This window comes from Leucoraja erinacea, chromosome 25, assembly GCF_028641065.1.
Source record: "Leucoraja erinacea ecotype New England chromosome 25, Leri_hhj_1, whole genome shotgun sequence".
In the NCBI taxonomy this organism is placed as follows: domain Eukaryota; kingdom Metazoa; phylum Chordata; class Chondrichthyes; order Rajiformes; family Rajidae; genus Leucoraja; species Leucoraja erinaceus.
Genome location: NC_073401.1, coordinates 9,012,969 through 9,037,883, shown reverse-complemented (window position 1 = coordinate 9,037,883; position 24,915 = coordinate 9,012,969). Strand labels below are relative to the sequence as shown.

The 24,915-nt window shown below is 43.4% G+C and overlaps 1 protein-coding gene across 2 annotated transcripts in view; it reads left to right on the top strand.

The window, feature by feature from the left end:
* cfap73 (cilia and flagella associated protein 73) overlaps positions 1-24,915 on the top strand; it is a 33,372-nt gene that overhangs the window by 4,734 nt on the left and 3,723 nt on the right. For both annotated transcript variants that reach the window (XM_055655633.1, XM_055655632.1), the window contains exons 2-5: positions 10,618-10,723; positions 11,249-11,353; positions 15,642-15,842; positions 22,500-22,721. In XM_055655633.1, the coding sequence (XP_055511608.1) occupies positions 10,618-10,723; positions 11,249-11,353; positions 15,642-15,842; positions 22,500-22,721 (634 nt within the window). The remainder of the gene's footprint in view (positions 1-10,617; positions 10,724-11,248; positions 11,354-15,641; positions 15,843-22,499; positions 22,722-24,915) is intronic.

Genomic DNA, 24,915 nt, shown 5'->3' with positions numbered 1-24,915 from the left:
TCTGTACGGAGTTTGTACGTTCTCCCCGTGACCTGCGTGGGTTTTCTCTGAGATCGTCGGATTCCTCCCACACTCTAAAAACGTACTGGTTTGCTGGTTCATTTGCTTGGTATAAAATGTAAATTGTCCCTTGTGTAGGAAAGTGCTAATGTGTAGGGATCGCTGGTCGGTGCAGACTCGGTGGGCCGGAGGGCCCGTTTTCATGCTGTATCTCTAAACTAAATTAAACTGAATGAAACAAAGTCCATAGTAAACCATTGCTGAGGTAGGGTTGGGGTTAGTGTTGTGCAGTGATCAAGAGCCTGATGGTTGCTGGGGAAAGCTGTCCTTGAACCTGGATGTCGTGTATCTCGTATCTTTTTCCCGATGGTAGCAGCGAGATATTGTATCTTTTCCCGATGGTTGCAGCGAGATGAGTGCATGGTCAGATTGGTGTGGAAACAGGAAACTGTATATGCTGGTTTACACAAAAGGGCACAAAGTGCTGGAGGAACTCAACTGGTTCGGCAGCATCTTTGAAGAACACAAAAGGACACAGAGTGCGGGTGTAACTCAGTGTTATCATGGACTGAAGGGTCCCAACCTGAAACGTCACCCATTCCTTCTCTCCAGAGATGCTGCTTGTCCCGCTGAGTTACTCCATCTTTTTGTGTTTACCTTCGATTTAAACCAGTATCCGCAGTTCTTTCCTACACATGCTACCTGACCTGCTGAGTTACTCCAGCACTTTGTGTCCGTCAGGGTGGGGTGGGTCTTTTAAAATATTAGCTGTCTGTTTGAGGCAGTACTTCTTGTGGATCCCTTCAATGGGACTTAACTGTAACAGTAAGGGCTGATGATCAAGGCAACAACACTATTGCAACATCAAGTATTCATTTATTAGCCAGTAGTTGGTACACTCACTTTTTGGCTGCACTGTCTTCACAGTTGGCCTGTTGTAAGTATGTATGGATTTTGATCCCACAGATGCAAGAAGTATCGTAACCACCGTGAGGCAACTTAGTGATTTGTGATATGATTGAATTCACGCCTTGTCCAAAATATTGTCTCGTCATTAAAGGATAATAATAAAAGCGTAGACACAAGAGGCTGCAGGTGCTGATATCTGGTGTGGAGGAGGAACTCAGCGGGTCAAGCAGCATCAATGGAGAGAAATGGACAGACGTGTTTATTGAGCCCGAAGAAAGATCCGGACCTCAAACGTCGCCTGTCCATTTCCTTCCAGAGATGCTGCCTGATTCACTGAGTTCCGTTGTTTCATTCAGATTAGTTCCGTTTTGCAGCAATAACTGAGACGCTAACTGAGCAAGTTGGGCCGATGGGCCTGTTTTCACGCTGTATGACTCTATGACTCTAGCTAGCCATGTGAGGATTGAGAATTTCAACATTGATCTCACAACAGTGCCTACGTTTTGAGGCCCTGTTGATGGAGATAATAGAGCAGAAAGGACAGTGGTCATTCCTACAGTCATTGGTGTGTGTCATGGCATGGGGAATGTAGACGCCTTTGTGATCCATCGCTGTGACCGGGTGTCAAGCTGGTGCCCTGATTTCTTGTGTTTAGAACATAGATCAGTACAGCACAGGAACGGTGCCCTTCAGCCAAAACATGAGACCAAGTTAAACTGATCTCTTCTGTCTGTACATGATCCGTTCCTCTATTCTCTGCATTCCCATGTGTCTATCTAAAAGCCTTTTGAACACAACTATCGTATGTGCTTCCATCACCACCACTGGCAATGTGTTCCAGGCCCCTGCCACTCTCAGTGTAAACAAAAAATGTGCCCTGTGCATCTCCATTAAACTTCCCCCCCCTCTCACCTTATAGCTACGCCCTCTAGTGTTGGACATTTCCACCCTGGGGAAAAAGATTCTGACTATCTTCCCAATCTGTCTCTCAAAATTTTATATACTTCTATCACCTCTCCCCTCAACCTCCAAAGTTCCAGAGAAAACAACTCTATCCAACCTCGTCTTGTCGCTGAAAGCGTCTAGTCATGGGCATGGCATTGGAGCTGAATTAGACCATTCGAACCATCAAATCTACTCCGCCATTCAATCACGGCTGAGCTATCTTTCCCTCAACCCCATAACCTCTGACACCCATAATAATCAAGAACCTATCAATCTCCACCTTAAAAATATATTCATTGACTTGGCCTCCACAGCCTTCTGTGGCAATGAATTCCACAGATTCACCACCCTCTGACAAAATTAATTCCTCCTCTTCTCCTTTCTAATGGTCCGTCCTTTTATTCTGAGGTTATGAACTCTGGTCCTGGACTATCCCACGAGTGAAAAAAAACTTCCCACATCCACTCCATCCATGCCTCTAATCCAGGCAGAATTATGGTAAACCTCCTCTGTACCCAGACCAAAGCCTCCAAGTCTTTCCCGTAATGGGGCGACCAGAACTGCACGCCATACTCCACAATTGAGTTGAGTTTAGTTTATTGTCACGTGTACGTAAAGTGAAAAGCTTTTGTTGCTTGCTATCTAGTCAGCGGAAAGTCAATACATGATTACAATCGAGCCGTCCGCAGTGTACAGATTCAGGATAAAGGGAATAACGCTTACCGCAAGATAATGTCCAGTAAAGTCTGATCAAAGATAGTTGGAGGGACCAAAGAGATAGATAGTCATTCAGGACTGCTCTCTAGATGTTGGTAGGATGGTTCAGTTGCCTGATAACAGCTGGGAAGAAACTGTCCCTGAATCTACGGCTTAACCAAAGTCCTATAGAGCTGCATTATGAATTCCTGACTCTTAAATTCAAAACCCCTAGCAATGAAGGTGTTAATTGGGCTAAGTTCATACCCCAAGCACTTTGTCACGATGGCCACTCCAATACCTCCCATGACTCAACCACCAAGAGACCTGTCTGTGGGAGACTCTGTGTTTCCCCCACATTGCCTTCCAAACAACCACGGAGCTCACTAAAGCAGAGCAGAGACACTTCACCTCACAATCCAGGGTACTGTCCAAGAATTAAGAACAGAATGAAAGCATTTTTTTTGCTGGTTCCAACTCTTCTTATTGAGGCAAATTAAGTTTAAAAGACCAGTCCATTAAAAAAAAAAATGTGGCAGAATGTGGTACAGAACTTAGGAACTGAGAAATTAAATATTTTGGCAATTAAATGTGGGCTCAAATTATTGCCGTTTCGCATGTGCCACCATCACTGGCCAAATACAAAATAAAACCCCCATTGACAAGGCTCAAAACGCACATGGAAGCTTTTTATTTATCATAGGCATCACCTGTTTAGCCAATGTAAATGATCTAGAGACTTATGTCAAACAGCTGTCAGATTTATACTGAGGGTTTGGGTTTATCAGGAAGGTAGTTGTGGGCATGGGCGGATAGGTTGAGAACTGATTTCATTACTAGTTTGTAGAGGTGTCAGTGAAGGAGGGACTTGTATCGTAACAGGTCAGCCACAAATAAGAAAGCCATGCACTATCCTAGAGGATTACTGTATCAATAAAGCTCCAAACGGAGGACATACTTTAAAAAGCACTGATTTTAGTATAGTTATGGTAGCGCATTTAAGATGTGTCATTATTGGGCCTTCTCTACAAAAACGAAAATGATTGACTTTTAAAGGTGAGTATTTGAAAGCAAAGTGATCTTCCAACAAAAGATGTGACTGGAGAGGAACTGGTTAAAAATGTATGTATGTCTGAGCTTGCTAGGTTGTGTCTACTTTAAGACACTGACCCTTAGCTTTATGTACAATTGCTGTTTGTACGATGCTCTCAGTTTACAAATAATAACGTTAAAATAGGTACGAGTGACAGTGATACAAAACTCTAGAGGCCATTTGGGAGAAGAACTGTCAATACAGTGGGGAAGAGGAATAGGGTATGTGGATGGTTAAGACTGCAGAAAGTAAGAGTGGCTGAGTTTCCAAATTAGCCAATGCACAGTGAAACAGAAGACGGCCTTACAAAAACAAAAGAGGATCATGACAGCCAGAAAGGGAGTTCAGATTGTGATGAAGGAACGGCACAAATGGGATACACTGGAAAGTTTGGGGAATACAATAAGTGTGTTTAGCATTTACAGAGGGTTTGGACATGTGAGATTAGGGGGTGGCCATGCAACTTACAGTTCCCAGGGATGGGAGGAAGCTATTGCCTTAGCAATGGTGGGTCCACACTCAGCCAAGACTCGGCAAAGTTCCCACCACAACAGAGTGCAAGAAGTATCCTGTTTGATGGGATTGTTGAGGGGTTAAAAGCAGAACCAAGCAAAATACTTCAGATTCACGAGTTCAATACGTGTCGAGATGCCAGAGGAAGCTGTTATGGATTATATTCCAGCCTGGGGAATTTAGAAAAACAGCATCATTTCAACAGTTTTACAAATATATTTGTATTTGTATAAAATGTCTTCACGTTTTATATGGTGGAGTGATATGAAGATGAGCCGTTTGTGTCGACAGTTTACTTCAACAGTTGTCGGAAAGCATTTTGAGGCACATATTTGAGGCAGTAATTAGCGTGCAGTTGTAGCTAGCTGGGGGTTAGTCTGACGTTGTCCATTTTGGGAGAGTGTGGGTACGTTTGTTGTGAAGGGCCTGGAAATGTTGTAGTATTGGAAGATACTCGTTGCAGATTACATATTCTTTGGACTGTCATTGATCACGGGAACTGTGAAATTGGAACGTGAGGAGGCAGGAACAACATAATAGGTTCGTCGATCGCAATGCATCTCTCAACTTGACTGGGAGTGGGTCATGAATAATACAGATACACCATGTGGATATGTAGATGAAGATACAATTGTGAAAAATAAGGCTTGGACAAGAAAATGGTTGGTTAGATGAAAAACCGTAGAGCTGATGGAACACAGACTGGTCCAAAACCACCATGGACTCCAGGTGTAAGGGTAGTGTTGGAAATAAAAATGGAAACTGGACTGGACTGACATCTATAGCTGGAATTTGAGAACCATGAAAGAGTGTGGTGAAAACAAGGAAAGAGCAACAAGGGAGCAGAGCAAATGTAGAAACAAGGAACTACGGATTCAGGTTTACCAAGAAAAGACACAAAATACTGGAGTAACTCAGCGTGTCAGGAGGATCCTTGGAGAACATCGATATGTGACGTTTCAGGTCAGGACCCTTTTTCAGATAGATCTGACAGTGTGAAGAAGGGTCCTGACCTGAAACGTCACCTATCAATGTTCTCCAGGGATGCTGTCTGACCTGTTGAGTTACTCCAACACTTTGTGTCTTTCTGAGGGAGCAGATGAACGCCCTAAAGTGAGACAGCTAGCACTTAAAATAATTTGCATTATAGTTTCTGACAGCATTGGTTCGGGAGCTCCAGGTAGAGGGGACAATCGGTCTGAAGAAGAAGCGACACGTGTGGATGCGGCATGGCTGTTTCATTCATAGTGGAAGATCTGGCTTCTGGCAATGAGCGGGTCACATTCACTGTCCAAAGATGGAAAAATCAACTCACGTGCTCTGGAAAAAGCAGAAGTCTAAGCTCAGGTCTCTGGAAGGGAAGCAGAGATGAGGTCTACATGGGTGAACAGCGGGGAAGTGAGCTGCAGGTGAACAGGCGGGTCAGAGAATGTAAAATTGAGTACACGGAGCACAGAAAGGAAGTTGAAAAACAAAGACACTGGTTGTACTGGTTCCTCAAGAAGCGGCCTTAAGCAAAGGTGGGTCTGTGATGATGTCAGTCAGCATTTAACTGATGTGATTGAGGGGCACCATCTACTAGAAGTTACAGAACTGAAATGCAGACAGTGTGATGTGATAAGAGTGTCATATAGTAACCATATCCATTAGATATCACATTGTTCTATTGTGTAATATTGTTTGCACTGTGTTTGCAGTTCAGTTCAAAACTGCCACAATTGGCGGGTGTGTCTCTGCTGGAAGATTCACGTCTTTGTGAGTAATAGAGTCAGAGAGTCATACAGCATGGAAACAGGCCCTTCGGCCCAACTCGTTCATGCTGACCAAGATACCCAAGTCCCATTTGCCCATGTTTGGCCCATATCACTCTACACTTTTCCTGTCCAAGTGTATAACTAAATGACGGTGATATTCCTATCCAGAGACCCGTTCAATTAGAGCCCGTGACACAGAATGACCAATGGAATATCAATCTTGCAAAGACTACATTTTACAGGCTCCAAGTTCTTGAAAGAAAACATGTCATGATTGACCCAGATTAATTGTACCCAGGATAGACACAAAATGCTGGGGTAACTCGGCAGGTCAGGCAGCATCTATGGAGAAAATGGATAGGTGAAATTTCAGGGCAGGACCCTTCTTCAGACTGAGAGTCAGTAGAGAGGGAAACCAGAGATGGTGCAGATGTAGCCCAAACAGAGGTGCATACAGGTTTCCAATCTGCACCAATTTAAGAAGTCTTGGATCCCAAACGCCCTCTCAAGGTGCCCTTCCATCTTCAGGGATTAATGCACATGAGCTTCCAGGTCCTTCTGTTCCTTGACACGTTCGGATCTGTGCATATAATTTAGATTGTCTCTCTTTATTCTACTGTCAAAGTGCATCATTACACACTTTATATGGCCTTTTTTAAATTCCCTTGCCATAAGAAAAAGATTTTAATTATCTGTGTTATTTATTCCTCTTAATTTTATATATCACTATCAGATTACCCCTAAAGCCCCCTTTACTTAGCAATGTTACAAAATTTTGAGATTTAAAAAATCAAGTCTGCAATTTATCCCATCAGATAAAGCATAACAATAAGTTTAATTTGATTGCTAATTCACTTTCATATCTCAAGTAATAAAAAATTATGGCCATTTTCATACTCGGAAATTAGCATCTTGTTCCCTATTGATTTTCTATGGACATAACAAAAAAGCTGTGATCGTGGACAGTCAAAAGCCCATAACCTTCTTAAAAATTAAGAGAACTGAATGAAATTTTCAGTTATCATAGATTGAAGCATTCTGAAACAAATATAAAATATCTTACTTGGATGACCTGAAATTAAAGCATATAATTAGTTAGTTACCCAATTTTAGCTAATTTCAAACTTCAATACTAGATCTAAACATCTATCCATTTCTTAATAAATGATTAACATTTTTAAATAGCCCAAGTGTCCAAGTGATATTCACAAATAATTCACAATAAAACTTGATTTTTAAATCTCATTTACATCAATTTATAGGCCAAATGGAAGGAATTTAGTGTTCATTTGCTGTAAATTAAAGTCAATTTAAATCGGCTTTCTAGTGGGTTCCTGTGAATGCGCTGGTTTAGAACGTTCACATTGCGCTGGATTTGTGCCCTCAAGTGCCCAGAAAAATACTGCGGGATATAAAGAGCCCAAAATGAACTACTCGCTATAGAAAACTTTATATACAGGGTTATAAACAAGCCCCATTTAATGTAAAAATAAGGTACATACCTTTAATTGTTTGCTTTATAAAACCCTGGGGCTGCGAGAGGTTGCGGAGTGAGAGAGTGATTTTTAAACTACTATAAATATTATACAAGGCCATAAAAACTAATAATACCTTTTGCGACGGGGTCTTTCAGCGATTTTCTGATAATGATTTACTAGGCTGAACATTTTCGATTGGAACAGCCTAGTAAAAATCGCGTTTTAAACCCGCCCCCTCTAAACAGCGCCAAAATCGCGCACACGGGGTAGGGCAGATGCTCAGCTACGATTCAGGTAGGTTTTGTAACATACCTACTTTACTCCAGGGAAAACAAGCCCCACCCCACCAATCCAATCTCTCCTCATAACTAAAGTCATAGAATCCCAGGCAAAATCCTGGCAGGTTTTCTCTGCCCTCCCTCCAACACAACCACATCCTCCCTGCAGTGTGCTGACCAGAACTGTACACAAGTGCAACCTAACCAGAATTTTATAAAGTTGCAATATTATGTCCCAATGGTTATGTTCTATGCCGCATACTCAAAAGGCTAGCATGTCATACACCTTCACGACACTATCTACCTGCGTTGCTTCTTTCCAGGAAGTATGGACTTCAACTCCAACGTCTTGCTATTCATTCGTTTTTCTTAGCAGCCTACCATTTATTGTTCATGTCTTATCCCACGACTTTCTAAAAGGCATCACTTTGCACTTATCCAGTTTAAATTGCATCTGCCACCCACCCCACCTTTCATCTGAGCTGTATTCTGCTGTGGCCTTGGATGACTTTCCATGCTCTCTACAATATTATGGGTGATATCCACAAACTTCCAATCATCCCCCTACATTCACAAATAAGTTGTTAATATATATCACTAGCAGCAGAAGTCCTAGATCTGATCTCTGTGACACACGTCTGCTCACATAGAAACATAGAAATTAGGTGCAGGAGTAGGCCATTCGGCCCTTCGAGCCTGCACCGCCATTCAATATGATCATGGCTGATCATCCAACTCAGTATCCCGTACCTGCCTTCTCTCCATACCCCCGATCCCCTTAGCCACAAGGGCCACATCTAACTCCCTCTTAAATATAGCCAATGAACTGGCCTCAACTACCCTCTGTGGCAGAGAGTTCCAGAGATTCACCACTCTCTGTGTGAAAAAAGTTCTTCTCATCTCGGTTTTAAAGGATTTCCCCCTTATCCTTAAGCTGTGACCCCTTGTCCTGGACTTCCCTAACATCGGGAACAATCTTCCTGAATCTAGCCTGTCCAACCCCTTAAGAATGTTGTAAGTTTCTATAAGATCCCCTCTCAATCTCCTAAATTCTAGAGAGTATAAATCAAGTCTATCCAGTCTTTCTTCATAAGACAGTCCTGACATCCCAGGAATCAGTCTGGTGAACTGTCTCTGCACTCCCTCTATTGCAATAATGTCCTTCCTCAGATTTGGAGACCAAAACTGTACGCAATACTCCAGGTGTGGTCTCACCAAGACCCTGTACAACTGCAGTAGAACCTCCCTGCTCCTATACTCAAATCCTTTTGCAATGAAAGCTAACATACCATTCGCTTTCTTTACTGTCTGCTGCACCTGCATGCCTACCTTCAATGACTGGTGTACCATGACACCCAGGTCTCGCTGCATCTCCCCTTTTCCCAATCGGCCACCACAGTCAGAGAAGCATCCCTCCACTCCGCCCTCTGCTTCCTGTCATGAAGCCAATTTTGGATCCAATGAGCCTGTACACCTTGAATCCCTGTTTCGTTAACCTTCCAGATCAGCCTAATGCTCCTTACTATAGTCCACATAGTCAATGTCTATCATCCTGCCTTCATCATCTTCTCAGTTACTTCTTAAAAAACTCAATCAACTTTGTGAGACCCAATTTCTCCCCCTCCCCCCTATCCCATGCAACACCATGTTGTATATCTCTGATCAGCTCTGCTTTTTCTAATCCTCATAATTCATCTTCCTTTGATTTTTCTAAATTTTCTCCAAACGCTTCCCTACCGTCATTTAGTTCCCTAATTTTTCCACACTTGCCCATCTTAAATAAAGGAGTTATTAGCCATCCTCCCGACTTCTGGTACCTTACCTAATGCTAACAAAGGTGCAGAAATCTCCATCAAGATCCTAACCATCTTCCTTTCTTCCCGAAGCATCCTGAGATAGACCTCTTCTGGCCCTTGGTATTTATCCACGCTGATGCACTCCAACACATCGAACATCTCTACCTTATTAATACTCCAGATCATCCATGTGTCTGTCCCTGAACTCACTGTGTCCCATGTCCTTACGGTATTTTTTGTGAATGTGGAAGAAAACTGTTCATTTCAAACTTTACCCACCTACCCTGGCTAAACACACAGACTACCCCCTTGGTCTTGTTCTCTCAGAGGACTCGCTCTTTCCATGGCTACCCTCGTTCTCCTGTGGAGAGTGTAAACTGAATGGGATCTCCGTCGTTACAGAGGATCCATTCAATTTGTGCACAAAAGTGGAAATGGAAAGACAAGAACTCTGAGTGATGGTGGAGAGAATGGTTTAATCTGTGAGGAAATTGAATCCAGGAAAGTTCCAAGCAGTGTGTGTTTACACAAGTGTAAAGTTGACTGGATTTGAAGAGATTGCCGGATGTCATTGTTAGTGAAATTCAGGAAAGTTTTTCAAAGATATATTGTAAGTACTCTGGTTTAGTTTAGAGCTGCAGCATGGACACAGGCCGTTCGGCCCACCGAGTCTGCACCGACCAGCGATCCCTGTTCACTAATAATATCCTACACACACTATAGTAACGATTTACAATTATATCAAGCCAATTAACCTACAAACCTGTACGTCTTTGGAGTGTGTGAGGAAAGCGGAGATCCCGGAGAAAACCCACGTGGTCACGGGAAGAATGTACAAACACTGTACAGACAGCCCCTTAGTCAAGATCGAACGCGGGTATCTGGCGCTGTAAGGCAACGCCTCTGTGCCACCGTGCCGTCCCCACCATGCCACTCCCACTGTGCCACCTGTGCAGTAAAACCTATTTTTCAAAGACTAGTGATGACTATAAGAAGTGTCAATTTACTTTCCATCGATTGTTTTCAATATTTGTATTTGTGTACAATGTCTTTGTGTTGCATATGACAGAGTGGTGGACAAGACGATTGAGTGTGGATCTAATACAGCAACATGTAAAATAAAATCTGAATTATGTATTTGTTCATCTTTTACAGTAGAATGCCAGATTCAAATATATTGTACGTAAATAATGCCACCCGGATATTGGAGAAACGACGTGAATTGGCAGAAGTGGAAGAAGATCTCATTAATCAAAGGGAGGTAAAATAATTCCTGGCAAAGGTTTATTGTGTATTTGGGTTCAGAGATAAACATGCAGGTGTGTTTTTTTAATTGTCAACTTGTTCTACTCCACATTCACGAGTTGGAAAGTGCACTATGGGATGAACTTATGGAGGTCTATAAAAACGCCCTACGAAACTAGGGTGAATGCAGTCTTTTTCACTGGGCAAGGGAATTATGATTTAGAGGGCATAGGTTTAAGGTGAGAGGGGAACGATTTATTAATCACAAGAAGGGCAAATTTTTGACAACGAGGGAAGTGAGTATATGGAATGAATTGCCAGATGAAGTAGTTGAGGCAGGTTCAATAACAATATTTAAAAGACAGTTGGACAGGTACATCGATAGGAATGCTTTAGAGGGATACGGGCCAGGCATGGGCAAATGGAACTGGCGGATGGGATATCTTGGTCAGCATGGACAAATTGGGCCCAAGCGCCCATTTCCGTACTCTATGACTCTAACTTGCTGCATATGGTTTTAAGAATCCTACTTCCCTTGCAGGAATTCCATGTGAAACTCAGAGTCTTGAAGCAACGAAGGGAAGATCTATTGGAAAAAGAAGAAGAGCTTAAACTGTCCATACTTAAGTTTGATAAATTCTTAAAGGTAAATGTCGTTTGGACAGGTCAGATCATTCTGAGCATTTTGGCTTTATTCATATATAGTTAGTAATGTGTACAGCGCAACTATATGCAGTAATGTATACAGCGTCAAAAACATACTGGTGAAACTGAAGATAGTTAATTGCTGGGGATCTGATGTCGCTGGAACAACTCAAACACATATACACAGTACTGGAGGTTAAATATTACGGAGTGGGGACAGAAGAGGTTTACCAGAATGCTCCCTGCATTCATTGATATTGACTACAAGCAGATGCTGGACAAACATGGATTGTTTCCTCAGGAAAGCCACAGGTTGAGAGATCCAATAGAACTATATAAAATTATGGGAGGCATAGATAGGATAGACAGTCAGAACCTATTTCCCCAGGGTGGAAATGTCAAAGACTAGAGGATGTGGCTTTACGGTGAGAGGGGCAAAGCTGAAAGGAGAATTTGTAGGCGTTCATTTTTACGCAAAAAAAAGTGGGTGCTTTGAATGAAGTGCCAGGGAGCGGTGGTGCGGGGGGCAGATACAATAGTGGCATTTAAGAGACTTTTAGTTAGGGGTATGGCTATACAGGGAATGGAGGGATGTGGATCATGTGCAGGGAGGGAGAAGAGATTAGTTTATGTTGGCATCAAGTTCAACACAGATATTGTGGACTTCATTTGGAAATCTGAATTGAAAATCTTAGAAATGGTATTCAATTGAGGGTTTTTATTGCACCACAGTTATAGTAAACAGCAAGGTTTGGATTGTCATATTACAAAGGAACTGGACAAGGTGTAGAATTTCCAAGGGTAAATCTAGGCCTGTAGAGCTGGAAGGACTGAATGGGATTATGCTGTTTCCCAATCAAAATGAAGGCAGAGGATACATTTATAAAATTAAAATATTGATGGAATCAACGTAGCAAGGATATTTCTCACTGTGGTGAGAACATTTAAGTTTTATATTTAAAAAAGTGGCACTAGAAACATAGAAAATAGGTACAGGAAGAGGCCATTCGGCCCTTCGAGCCAGCACTGCCATTCATTGTGATCATGGCTGACCGCCCCCAATCAATAACTCATGCCTGCCTTCTCCCCATATCCCAAGATTCCACTAGCCCCTAGAGCTCTATCTAACTCTCTCTTAAATCCATCCAGTGATTTGGCCTCCACTGCCCTCTGTGGCAGGAAATTCCACAAATTCACAACTCTCTGGGTGAAAAGGTTTTTTCTCACCTCAGTCTTAAATGGCCTCCCCTTTATTCTAAGACTGTGGCCCCTGGTTCTGGACTCGCCCAACATTGGGAACATTTTTCCTGCATCTAGCTTGTCCAGTCCTTTTATAAGGTTCTCTAAACCCCCCCCCCCTCATCCTTCTAAACTCCAGTGAATACAAGCCTAGTCTTTTCAATCTTTCCTCATATGACATCCCGCCATCCCAGGGATCAATCTCGTGAACCTACGCTGCACTGCCTCAATCACAAGGATGTCCTTCCTCAAATTAGGAGACCAAAACTGTACTCCAGATGTGGTCTTACCAGAGCCCTATACAACTGCAGGAGAACCTCTTTACTCCTATACTGAAATCCTCTTGTTATGAAGGCCAACATTCCAATAGCTTTCTTCACTGCCTGCTGTACCTACACACCAACTTTCAGTGATCGGTGTACAAGGACGCTCGGGTCTCGCTGCACCTCCCCCATAACTATTCTAACCCCATTGAGATAATAAACTGCCCCCTTGTTTTTTCAGCCAAAGTGGATAACCTCACATTTATCTATATTATACTGCAACTGCCAGGCATCTGCCCACTCACTCAACCTGTCCAGGTCACCCTGCAACCTCCTAACATCCTCTTCACAGTTCACACTGCCACCCAGCTTTGTGTCATCCGCAAACTTGCTAGTGTTGCTCCTAATTCCCTCTTCCAAATCATTAATATATATGGTAAACAGTTGAGGCCCCAACACCGAGCCTTGCGGCACTCCACTCGCCACTGCCTGCCATTCTGAAAAGGACCCGTTCACTCCTACTCTTTGCTTCCTGTCTGCCAACCAATTTTCTATCCACGTCAACACCCTACCCCCCAATACCATGTGCTCAAATTTTAGTCACCAGTCTCCCGTGCGGGACCTTATCAAAGGCTTTCTGAAAGTCTAGATACACTGCATCCACTGGCTCACTTTCATCCATTTTACTGGTCACGTCTTCAAAAAATTCCAGACGATTAGTCAAGCATGATTTTCCTTTCATAAATCCATGCTGACGGACTAATCCTTTTACTGCTATCCAAATGGCCCATTATTACCTCTTTAATAAATGACTCCAGCATCTTTCCCACCACCGAAGTCAGGCTAAATGGTCTGTAATTCCTTGTTTTCTCCCTCGCTCCTTTCTTGAAAAGTGGGATAACGTTAGCTATCCTCCAATCCACAGGAACTGATCCTGAATCTATTGAACATTGGAAAATGATCACCAATGCATCCACTATTTCTAGGGCCACCTCCCTGAGGACCCTGGGATGCAGACCATCAGGCCCAGGGGATTTATCATCCTTCGGTCCCATTAGCCTACCCAATACTATTTCTTGCCTAATGAAAATTTATTTCAGTTCCTCTACCCCCTTAGATCCTCTGTCCTCCAGTACTTGTGGGAGATTGTTTGTGTCTTCCTTAGTGAAGACAGATCCGACGTACCTGTTCAACTCTTCTGCCATTTCCTTGTTCCCCATAATAATTTCACCCGTGTCTGCCTTCAAGAGACCCACTCACCCACATTTGACTTTGCTATTCTTTTTCCCTTAACATATCTAAAGAAGCTTTTACTGTCCTTCTTTATGAATATGAATATGCCATTTATTGTCACTATACATGTACAGTGAAACTGAAAGCTGCTCGTACTCAGTGCATACATACAATTTAGCACAAAAAACAAGAAACAGAAAAAACAAAAAACAGAAGGGAGATGGGGGGGGGGGGGGAATAGGTGCACACATTCTGCGGCGCTACATACATATATACATATATACAGATGGAAGTCCGTGTTGGGCGGTGTAGTCAGTGCATGTGTGAATTTGAATTTATAGTAGATATAATTCTCGGAAAGCAACTATTCCCGAGTCTGTTTGTCCTGGATTTGATGCACCTATAGCGCCTTCCAGAGGGCAGCAGGTCGAACAGTCCAAACGCAGGATGGGAGCTGTCTTTGATGATCTTCTTTGCCCTGCTAAGGCAGCGGGAGGTGTAGATGTCCATCAGGGAGGGGAGAGGGCAGCCAATGATCCTCTGCGCTGTCCTGGTTACCCTCTGAAGCCTCTCCCTGTCTGCCATGGTGCAGCTGCCATACCATGCTGTAATGCAGTATGTCAGCAGGCTCTCGATGGACGAGCGGTAGAAGGTCAGCAGCAGGTTAGAGTCCAGGTTGTGCTTCCTGAGGACCCTCAGGAAGTGCAGCCGCTGCTGAGCCTTCTTGATGACCGCTGTCGTGTTGTCCGTACAGGAGATGTCAGCAGCGATATGGACGCCGAGAAACCGGAAGGTGGTGACCTTCTCCACACACTCGCCGTTGATGTGTAGGGGGGCTAAGTCGGTGCTGTGCCTCATGAAGTCGACAATGAGCTCTTTTGTTTTCCTGGTGTTCAGAGCCAGATTGTTTTCTGAGCACCAGGTTGTCAACTTCAGGACTTCCTCTCCCTTATATGCCTGGCCAGCTTCCTCTCGTACTTCAGGTGAAACTTCATTATCCATAATGACGAGAATAGGGAACAGCATGAAGCAATGATCTGTATGTGATTGATGTGATTTATATTCCTTGTAATTCCATCTCGTGTATCAGGAAAGTAGAACAAACACTGAGATAACTTTAACTCTGCAATTCCCAGGAAGAGCAAGTGAATGCATACACTAAATGTGTTCAAGTGATCCAGCCCTATTTTACCAGAGGGCATTTACAGTTGCGATTGTATATGGCAGAAGTAAGACTTTATTGCCTGCCATCACAGTGAGGAATGTGGAGGAGCTGCTGTAATGGATGTTTATGGTACATTTTTATGTGGTTGTGTGTTTTGTTGCTTTATTGGTTTGACTGTATGGCAAATCAAATTCTTCATAAGATTTAAATACTTGTTTTGTTTTCATAATTGGCTCACAAAAATCAATTACAATTACAATAAATGGCCTGATTTATGAACATGAATTATTCACTTTACATGTGAATACAATCTACTCAAACGATATATTCATAGGCAGAAGAGTAATATCTGTTGAATGTCTGTTATTTTATTCCTTTTCCTTCCCAAGGAAAATGATGCCAAACGACTCAGAGCCAAGAGTAAACAAATGTCTGAAAGTGATCAACAAAGACAGAAAGAGAGAGAGATTATTACAATGGAAAAGGAATTGGACTTTCAGATCACACAAAGAGGAAAGCTAAAGGAGAAGACAGAGACTCATGCCATGTATCCAAGTTTTTTAGAGAATGTAATTAAAACAGGAGATAAGGTAACTACTGTTTTACATCTATATAAATGTGTGTATGATACAAGTATGATGTAGGGACCTGAATGTGTGGCTGAGGAACTGGTGCATGGGGCAGGGATTTAGATTCTTAAATCACTGGGATCTGTTTTGGAGTAAGGGGGAACTGTACAAAAGGGACAGATTGCATCTTAACAGGTCGGGGACCAGCATTCTGACAGGCTGGTTTGCCACTGCTACACGGGTGGCTGTAAAATGATTAAGGAGGGTGGGGTGCCAAATGGGATAGTTGAGGATGGAGTTAAAGGGAAAGGGTTTCTTAAATGTGTGAGCGGAGAGACAGAGGGGTGTAAAATGAGGGTAGAAGAAATAGGTAGCAAGGTGAAAAGTAAAAGTGGCAGGCAGACAAATCCAGGGCAAAAATCAAAAAGGGCCACTCTTCAACATAATTGTATAAGGGGTAAGAGTGTTGTAAAAACAAGCCTGAAGACTTTGTGTCTCAATGCAAGGAGCATTCGTAATAAGGTGGATGAGTTGAATGTGCAGATAGCTATTAATGACTATGATATAGTTGTGATCATGGAGACATGGCTCCAGGGTGACCAAGGCTGGGAGCTGAACATCCAGGGATATTCAATATTCAGGAGGGATAGACAGAAAGGAAAAGGAGGTGGGGTAGCGTTACTGATTAGAGAGGGGATTAATGCAATGGAAAGGAAGGACATTAGTTTGGAGGATGTGGAATCGGTATGGGTAGAGCTGCGAAACACCAAGGGACAGAAAACGCTGGTGGGTGTTGTGTACAGGCCACCTAACAGTAGTAGTGAAGTTGGAGATGGTATCACACAGGAAATTAGAAATGCATGCGACAAAGGCAAAACAGTTATAATGGGTCAACATGTAGAGGAACCAACGAGAGAGCAGGCTATTTTAGACTGGGTATTGAGTAATGAGGAAGGGTTAGTTAGCAATCTAGTTGTACGTGCCCCCTTGGGCAAGAGTGACCATAATATGGTTGAGTTCTTCATTAGGATGGAGAGTGACATTGTTAATTCAGAAACAATGGTTCTGAACTTAAAGAAAGATAACTTTGAGGGTATGAGACGTAAATTGGCCAAGATTGACTGGCAATTAATACTAAAAGGGTTGACGGTGGATATGCAATGGAAGCCATTTAAAGGCTGCATGGATGAACTACAAAAATTGTTCATACCAGTTTGGCAAAATAATAAATCAGGGAAGGTAGTACATCCGTGGATAACAAGGGAAATCAGGGATAATATCAAAGCGAAGGATGATGCGTACAAATTAGCCAGAAAAAGCAGCATACCGGAGGACTGGGAGAAATTCAAAGACCAGCAGAGGAGGACAAAGGCCTTAATTAGGAAAGGGAAAATAGATTATGAAAGAAAACTGGCAGGGAACATAAAAACTGACTGCAAAAGTTTTTATAGATATGTGAAAAGAAAGAGATTAGTTAAAACAAATGTAGATCCCTTGCAGTCAGAAACAGGTGAGTTGGAAGACATAAATAATTTGCCGGAAATAGCAGGGGACCGCGGGTCAAAGGAGTTGGAGGAATTGAGTGAAATCCAGGTTAGCCGGGAAGTGGTGTTGGGTGAATTGAATGGATTAAAGGCCGATAAATCCCCATGGCCAGATAGGCTGCATCCCAGAGTACTTAAGGAAGTAGCTCCAGAAATAGTGGATGCATTAGTAATAATCTTTCAAAACTCTTTGGATTCTGGAGTAGTTCCTGAAGATTGGCGGGTAGCAAACGTAACCCCACTTTTTAAGAAGGGAGGGAGAGAGAAAATGGGGAATTACAGACCAGTTAGTCTAACATCGGTAGTGGGGAAACTGCTAGAGTCAGTTATTAAAGATGGGATAGCAGCACATTTGGAAAGTGGTGAAATCATTGGACAAAGTCAGCATGGATTTACAAAAGGTAAATCATGTCTGACGAATCTTATAGAATTTTTCGAGGATGTAACTAGTAGCGTGGATAGGGGAGAACCAGTGGATGTGGTGTATCTGGACTTCCAGAAGGCTTTCGACAAGGTCCCACATAAGAGATTAGTATACAAACTTAAAGCACACGGCATTGGGGGTTCAGTATTGATGTGCATAGAGAACTGGCTGGCAAACAGGAAGCAAAGAGTAGGAGTAAACGGGTCCTTTTAACAATGGCAGGCAGTGACTAGTGGGGTACCGCAAGGCTCAGTGCTGGGACCCCAGCTATTTACAATATATATTAATGATCTGGATGAGGGAATTGAAGGCAATATCTCCAAGTTTGCGGATGACACTAAGTTGGGGGGCAGTGTTAGCTGTGAGGAGAATGCTAGGGGACTTGGATAGGCTGGGTGAGTGGGCAAATGTTTGGCAGATGCAGTATAATGGTGGCAAAAACGGGAAAGCAGACTATTATCTAAATGGTGGCCGATTGGGAAAGGGGGAGATGCAGCGAGACCTGGGTGTCATGGTACACCAGTCATTGAAGGTAGGCATGCAGGTGCAGCAGGCAGTAAAGAAAGCGAATGGAATGTTAGCTTTCATTGCAAAAGGATTTGAGTATAGGAGCAGGGAGGTTCTACTGCAGTTGTACAGGGTCTTGGTGAGACCACACCTGGAGGATTGCGTGCAGTTTTGGTCTCCAAATCTGAGGAAGGACATTATTGCCATAGAGGGAGTGCAGAGAAGGTTCACCAGACTGATTCCTGGGATGTCAGGACTGTCTTATGAAGAAAGACTGGATAGACTTGGTTTATACTCTCTAGAATTTAGGAGATTGAGAGGGGATCTTATAGAAACTTACAAAATTCTTAAAGGGGGATGAGACAGGCTAGATGCAGGAAGATTGTTCCCGATGTTGGGGAAGTCCAGGACAAGGGGTCACAGCTTAAGGATAAGGGGGAAATCCTTTAAAACCGAGATGAGGAGAACTTTTTTCACACAGAGAGTGGTGAATCTCTGGAACTCTCTGCCACAGAGGGTAGTTGAGGCCAGTTCATTGGCTATATTTAAGAGGGAGTTAGATGTGGCCCTTGTGGCTAAGGGGATCAGTCGGTATGGAGAGAAGGCAGGTACGGGATACTGAGTTGGATGATCAGCCATGATCATATTGAATGGCGGTGCAGGCTCGAAGGGCCGAATGGCCTACTCCTGCACCTAATTTCTATGTTTCTATGAACATCCAGGGATATACAATATTCAGGAGGGATAGACAGAAAGGGAAAGGAGGTGGGGTAGCGTTGCTGGTTAGAGAGCAGATTAACGCAATTGAAAGGAAGGACATTAGCTTGGAGGATGTGGAATCGATATGGGTAGAGCTGCGAAACACTAAGGGGCAGAAAACGCTAGTGGGAGTTGTGTACAGGCCACCTAACAGTAGTAGTGGAGTTGGGGATGGCATCAAACAGGAAATTAGAAATGCGTGCAACAAAGGTAAAACAGTTATAATGGGTGACTTCAATCTACATATAGATTGGATGAATCAAATTGGCAAGGGCGCTGAGGAAGAGGATTTCTTGGAATGTAAGCGGGATAATTTTCTAAACCAACATGTAGAGGAACCAACGAGAGAGCAGGTTATTCTAGATTGGGTATTGAGTAATGAGGAAGGGTTAGTTAGCAGTCTTGTGCGTGGCCCCTTGGGCAAGAGTGACCATAATATGGTTGAGTTCTTCATTAGGATGGAGAGTGACATTGTTAATTCAGAAACAAGGGTCCTGAACTTAAAGAAAGGTAACTTTGAGGGTATGAGACGTGAATTGGCCAAAATAGACTGGCAATTGATTCTTAATGGGTTGACGGTGGATATGCAATGGAAGGCATTTAAAGACTGCATGGATGAACTACAACAATTGTTCATCCCAGTTTGGCAAAAAAATAAATCAGGGAAGGTAGTACATCCGTGGATAACAAGGGAAATCAGGGATAGTATCAAAACAAAAGATACAAAGCATACAAATTAGCCTGAAAAAGCAGCCAACCAGAGGACTGGGAGAAATTCAGAGACCAGCAGAGGAGGACAAAGGGCTTAATTAGGAAAGGGAAAATAGATTATGAAAGAAAACAGGCAGGGAACATAAAAACTGACTGCAAAAGCTTTTATAGATATGCGAAGTGAAAAAGATTAGTTAAAACAAATGTAGGACCCTTGCAATCAGAAACAGGTGAATTGATCATGGGGAACAAGGACATGGCAGACCAATTGAATAACTAGTGTTTAAGAGGGAACTGCAGATGCTGGAGAATCGAAGGTTACACAAAAAAGCTGGAGAAACTCAGCGGGTTTCTGAAGAAGGGTTTCGGCCCGAAACGTTGCCTATTTCCTTCGCTCCATAGATGCTGCTGCACCCGCTGAGTTTCTCCAGCTTTTTTGTGTAACCTCCAATTGAATAACTACTTTGGTTCTGTCTTCACTAAGGAATATATAAATAATCTGCCGGAAATAGCAGGGGACCACGGGTCAAATGAGATGGAGGAACCGAGTGAAATCCAGGTTAGCCAGGCAGTGGTGTTAGGTAAATTGAATGGATTAAAGGCCAATAAATCCCCAGGGCCAGATAGGCTGCATCCCAGAGTACTTAAGGAAGTAGCCCCAGAAATAGTGAATGCATTAGTGATAATTTTTCAAAACTCTTTAGATTCTGGAGTAGTTCCTGAAGATTGGAGGGTAGCTAATGTAACCCCACTTTTCACAAAAGGGAGGGAGAGAGAAAATGGGGATTTGCAGACCAGTTAGTCTAACATCGGTAGTCGGGAAACTGCTAGAATCAGTTATTAAAGATGGGATAGCAGCACATTTGGAAAGTGGTGAAATCATTGGAAAATGTCAGCATGGATTTACGAAAGGTAAATCATGTCTGACGAATCTTATAGAATTTTTTGAGGATGTAACTAGTAGAGTGGATAAGGGAGAACCAGTGGATGTGTTATACATGGACTTTCAGAAGGCTTTCGACAAGGTCCCACATAAGAAATTAGTATACAAACGGATTTGAGTCATAACAAAAGGATTTGAGTATAGGAGCAGGGAAGTTCTACTGCAGTTGTACAGGGTCTTGGTGAGACCACACCTGGAGTATTGCGTACAGTTTTGGTCTCCTAATCTGAGGAAAGACATTCTTGCCATATAGAGGGAGTATAGAGAAGGTTCACCAGACTGATTCCTGGGATGTCAGGACGTTCATATGAAGAATGACTAGATAGACTCGGTTTGTACTCGCTAGAATTTAGAAGATTGAGGGGGGATTTATAGAAACTTACAAAATTCTTAAGGGGTTGGAGAGGCTAGATGCAGGAAGATTGTTCCCGATGTTGGGGAAGTGCAGAACAAGGGGGTCACAGTTTAAGGATAAGGGGGAAATCTTTTAGGACTGAGATGAGGAAAACATTTTTCACACAGAGAGTGTGAATCTCTGGAATTCTCTGCCACAGAAGGTAGTTGAGGCCAGTTCATTGGCTATATTTAAGAGGGAGTTAGATGTGGCCCTTGTGGCTAAAGGGATCAGGGGGTATGGAGAGAAGGCAGGTACAGGATATTGAGTTGGATGATCAGCCATGATGATATTGAATGGCGGTGCAGGCTCGAAAGGCCGAATGGCCTACTCCTGCACCTATTTTCTATGTTTCTATGTTTCTAAGTATGGCATTTTTGCGGAGATTCTTACACTTCACGAGCACAGCCAATGTATTTAAATTCTCAGAGGTTAAAATGATAGGATTCTGGGGTTACCAGGGAGATGCAATGGCCGAACAGAGTAAAAGAGGTGGGTTATAAGAGGTAAAAGCAGAAAAAACTCAGGTGAGTCAGCATCTGTGAAAAGAGAAAGAGAATTAACGCTTTGTAGAGACAATGAACTGCTGATGCTTGTTTACAAAAAAAAAATTCAGAGTGCTGGAGTAACTCAGCGGATCAGGCAGCATCGCCAGAGATGGCTTGGGATTTTGCCAGGGATGCTACCTGACATGCTGTGTTACTCCAGTACTTTGTGCCTAGAGTGAACTCTTTGGTCAGAACTGGGAAAGGACTAAACCCGTTAGTTTTCTTTAGGATTTGCGCGAGAAGGGACTTAAAGCCCTGTCCGAGTGCATTCAAAGAGTTCTCCCGAGTTTGCCCTGATTCGAACTCGGAGATTTACAGTAATGGCCGCTCGTCGGTACTCAGGGCTCTCTCGTGGACATTTTTCAACGTTGAAACATCTTCACGAGTCTTCCCGAGCTTACCACGTTTCCCAAGCTTACCGCGTTTCCCGAGTACCTGCCGTTAGCGTTACGAGCCGCCAAGAGACGTCCCGAGCTCCGACATACCCGCTACGTTCATTCTCCGTGCTTACCACGAGTTTGATTTTTTTTAAAACTCGGGAGAGCTCTTGAATTAACTCGTACAGTGGGACAGGGCCTTAAGCTGGCAGGGTGCTCCTTGGTTAAAGGTGGAATAGAAGTAGAGAGGACGCAAGCGAGACCAAGCCCTTGAAGGGTCTGTTGATCATGAAAAGCATTTTGAAATCAATGCAAGGGTGGATGGCGGAACTTTTTGAAGGTTATCAAGATCAGTGAAATCAATGGGAATTAGCTTGGAGAAGATGTTTGTTTGATTGTTTTAATAATGAAAGTTTCACTATTTTTTCGCGTCATGTCTGACTGAAGGAACTGTTCCCAATTGTTTTCAAGTTTCAGGATATCCGAACGGTGACCACTCGTTTTGAGGCTTTGTTGCATACATACGACCTGCTAGTCCGAAAATACCAAGAAAACCAAGAAACCATAAAGACAATCAAGTCCAATCTACATAACTTCATAAAAACAAAGAACAATGAAAATATGAAGTACCAGAATATGATTGCGGGGCTGAAAATCCGCCTGGAAGCAGCCAAGACTAAAACCGTAAAATGGGTACGTGTGTAGGAAGGCACTGCAGATGCTGCTTTAAACCGTAGACACAAAAAACTGGAGTAACTCAGCGGGTCCGACAGCATCTCTGGAGAAAAGGAAATCGGTTACGTTTCGGGTCGCGACCCTTCAGACTGAGAGTTAGAGGAAAGGGACATGAGAGATATAGATGATGATGAAGAGATGAGGACAAGGTAAAGCACACGGTATTGGGGGTTCAGTATTGATGTAGATAGAGAACTGGCTGGCAGACAGGAAGCAAAGAGTAGGAGTAAACGGGTCCTTTTCACAATGGCAGGCAGTGACTAGTGGGGTACCGCAAGGCTCAGTGCTGAGACGCCAGCTATTTACAATATATATTAATGAATTGGACGAGGGAATTGAATGCAACCTCCAAGTTTGCAGATGACACTAAGCTGGGGGGCACTGTTAGCTGTGAGGAGGATGCTAGGAAGCTGCAAGGTGACTTGGATAGGTTGGGTGAGTGGGCAAATGCATGGCAGATGCAGTATAATGTGGATAAATGTGAGGTTATCCACTTTTGTGGCAAAAACAGGAAAGTAGACTGTTATCTGAATGGTGGCCGATTAGGAAAAGGGGAGATGCAACGAGACCTGGGTGTCATGGCACACCAGTCATTAAAAGTAGGCATGCAGGTGCAGCAGGCAGTGAAGAAAGCGAATGATATGTTAGCATTCATAGCAAAAGGATTTGAGTATAGGAGCAGGGAGGTTTTAATGCAGTTGTACAGGGTCTTGGTGAGACCACACCTGGAGTATTGCATACAGTTTTGGTCTCCTAATCTGAGGAAAGACATTCTTGCCATAGAGGGAGTACAGAGAAGGTTCACCAGACTGATTCCTGGGATGTCAGGACTTTCATATGAAGAATGACTGGATAGACTCGGTTTGTACTCGCTAGAATTTAGAAGATTGAGGGGGGATCTTATAAAAACTTACAAAATTCTTAAGGGGCTGGACAGGCTAGATGCAGGAAGATTGTTCCCGATGTTGGGGAAGTCCAGAACAAGGGGGTCACAGTTTAAGGATAAGGGGGAAATCTTTTAGGACCGAGATGAGGAAAACATTTTTCACACAGTGGTGAATCTGTGGAATTCTCTGCCACAGAAGGTAGTTGAGGCCAGTTCATTGGCTATATTTAAGAGGGAGTTAGATGTGGCCCTTGTGGCTAAAGGGATCAGGGGGTATGGTGAGAAGGCAGGTACAGGATACTGAGTTGAGTGATCAGCCATGATCATATTGAATGGCGGTGCAGGCTCGAAAGTGTTAGTACTGGAGGGGAGCGGAGGAAACCAGTGATGTGTGGGCAATTTTCACCACCCTCTGCAGTGCTTTCGGTCAGAGACAGAGCAGTTGCCATACCATACTGTGATACATGTACAGTCCGGCAGCGGTAGAAGAGACGCTCGGGGCACCAGGTATTTGGCTCCAAGAGGAGAGATTTCCTCCGGCTATCGTAGGTGAAGAGGGAGTAGAGGAGGGGGCTCAGCACACAGCCCTGTGGAACGCCGGTGTTCAGGGTGAGGGTTGAAGAGGTGTGCTTGTCTAACCTAACAGACTGGGGTCTGTTGGTTAGAAAGTCCAGTATCCAGTTGCAGAGGGAGGGGTCGATGCCCAGGTCACCGAGTTTGGCGATCAGTTTAGGGGGTATAATGGTGTTGAATGCTGAGCTGTAATAGATGAACAGCATTCTTACATAAGTGTCTCTGTTGTCGAGGTGGGAGAGGGCGGAGTGAAGTGCCGTTGAGATGGCATCCTCCGTACTCCTGTTCTTGCGGTAGGCAAACTGATAGGGATCCAATGTGGGGGGTAGGCAGCCTTTGAGGTGTGCCAGGACCAGCCTCTCGAAGCACTTGGTGATGATGGGAGTAAGTGCAACTGGGCGGAAGTCATTGAGGCTTGCCGCAGGGGAGTGTTTTGGCACCGGCACGATGGAGGTGCATTTAGAAAATAGTCTACGCCTTTATACCTCTACCTAAATGCATGAGTTTGCACTTTGCTACGCAACAAACACAAATTTGCAATATCTCTAAAATAACAGAAAATCATTTTTTGACTGTTTATGGAGGAAAATAAATTGTAAGTCATGCAAAACAGTTCGCAATCAGAATTATAATACATATTAGTTAAGGTAAATAGGATTGAAGTCAAGAATCATTTACTCAAAAAATAGGTAC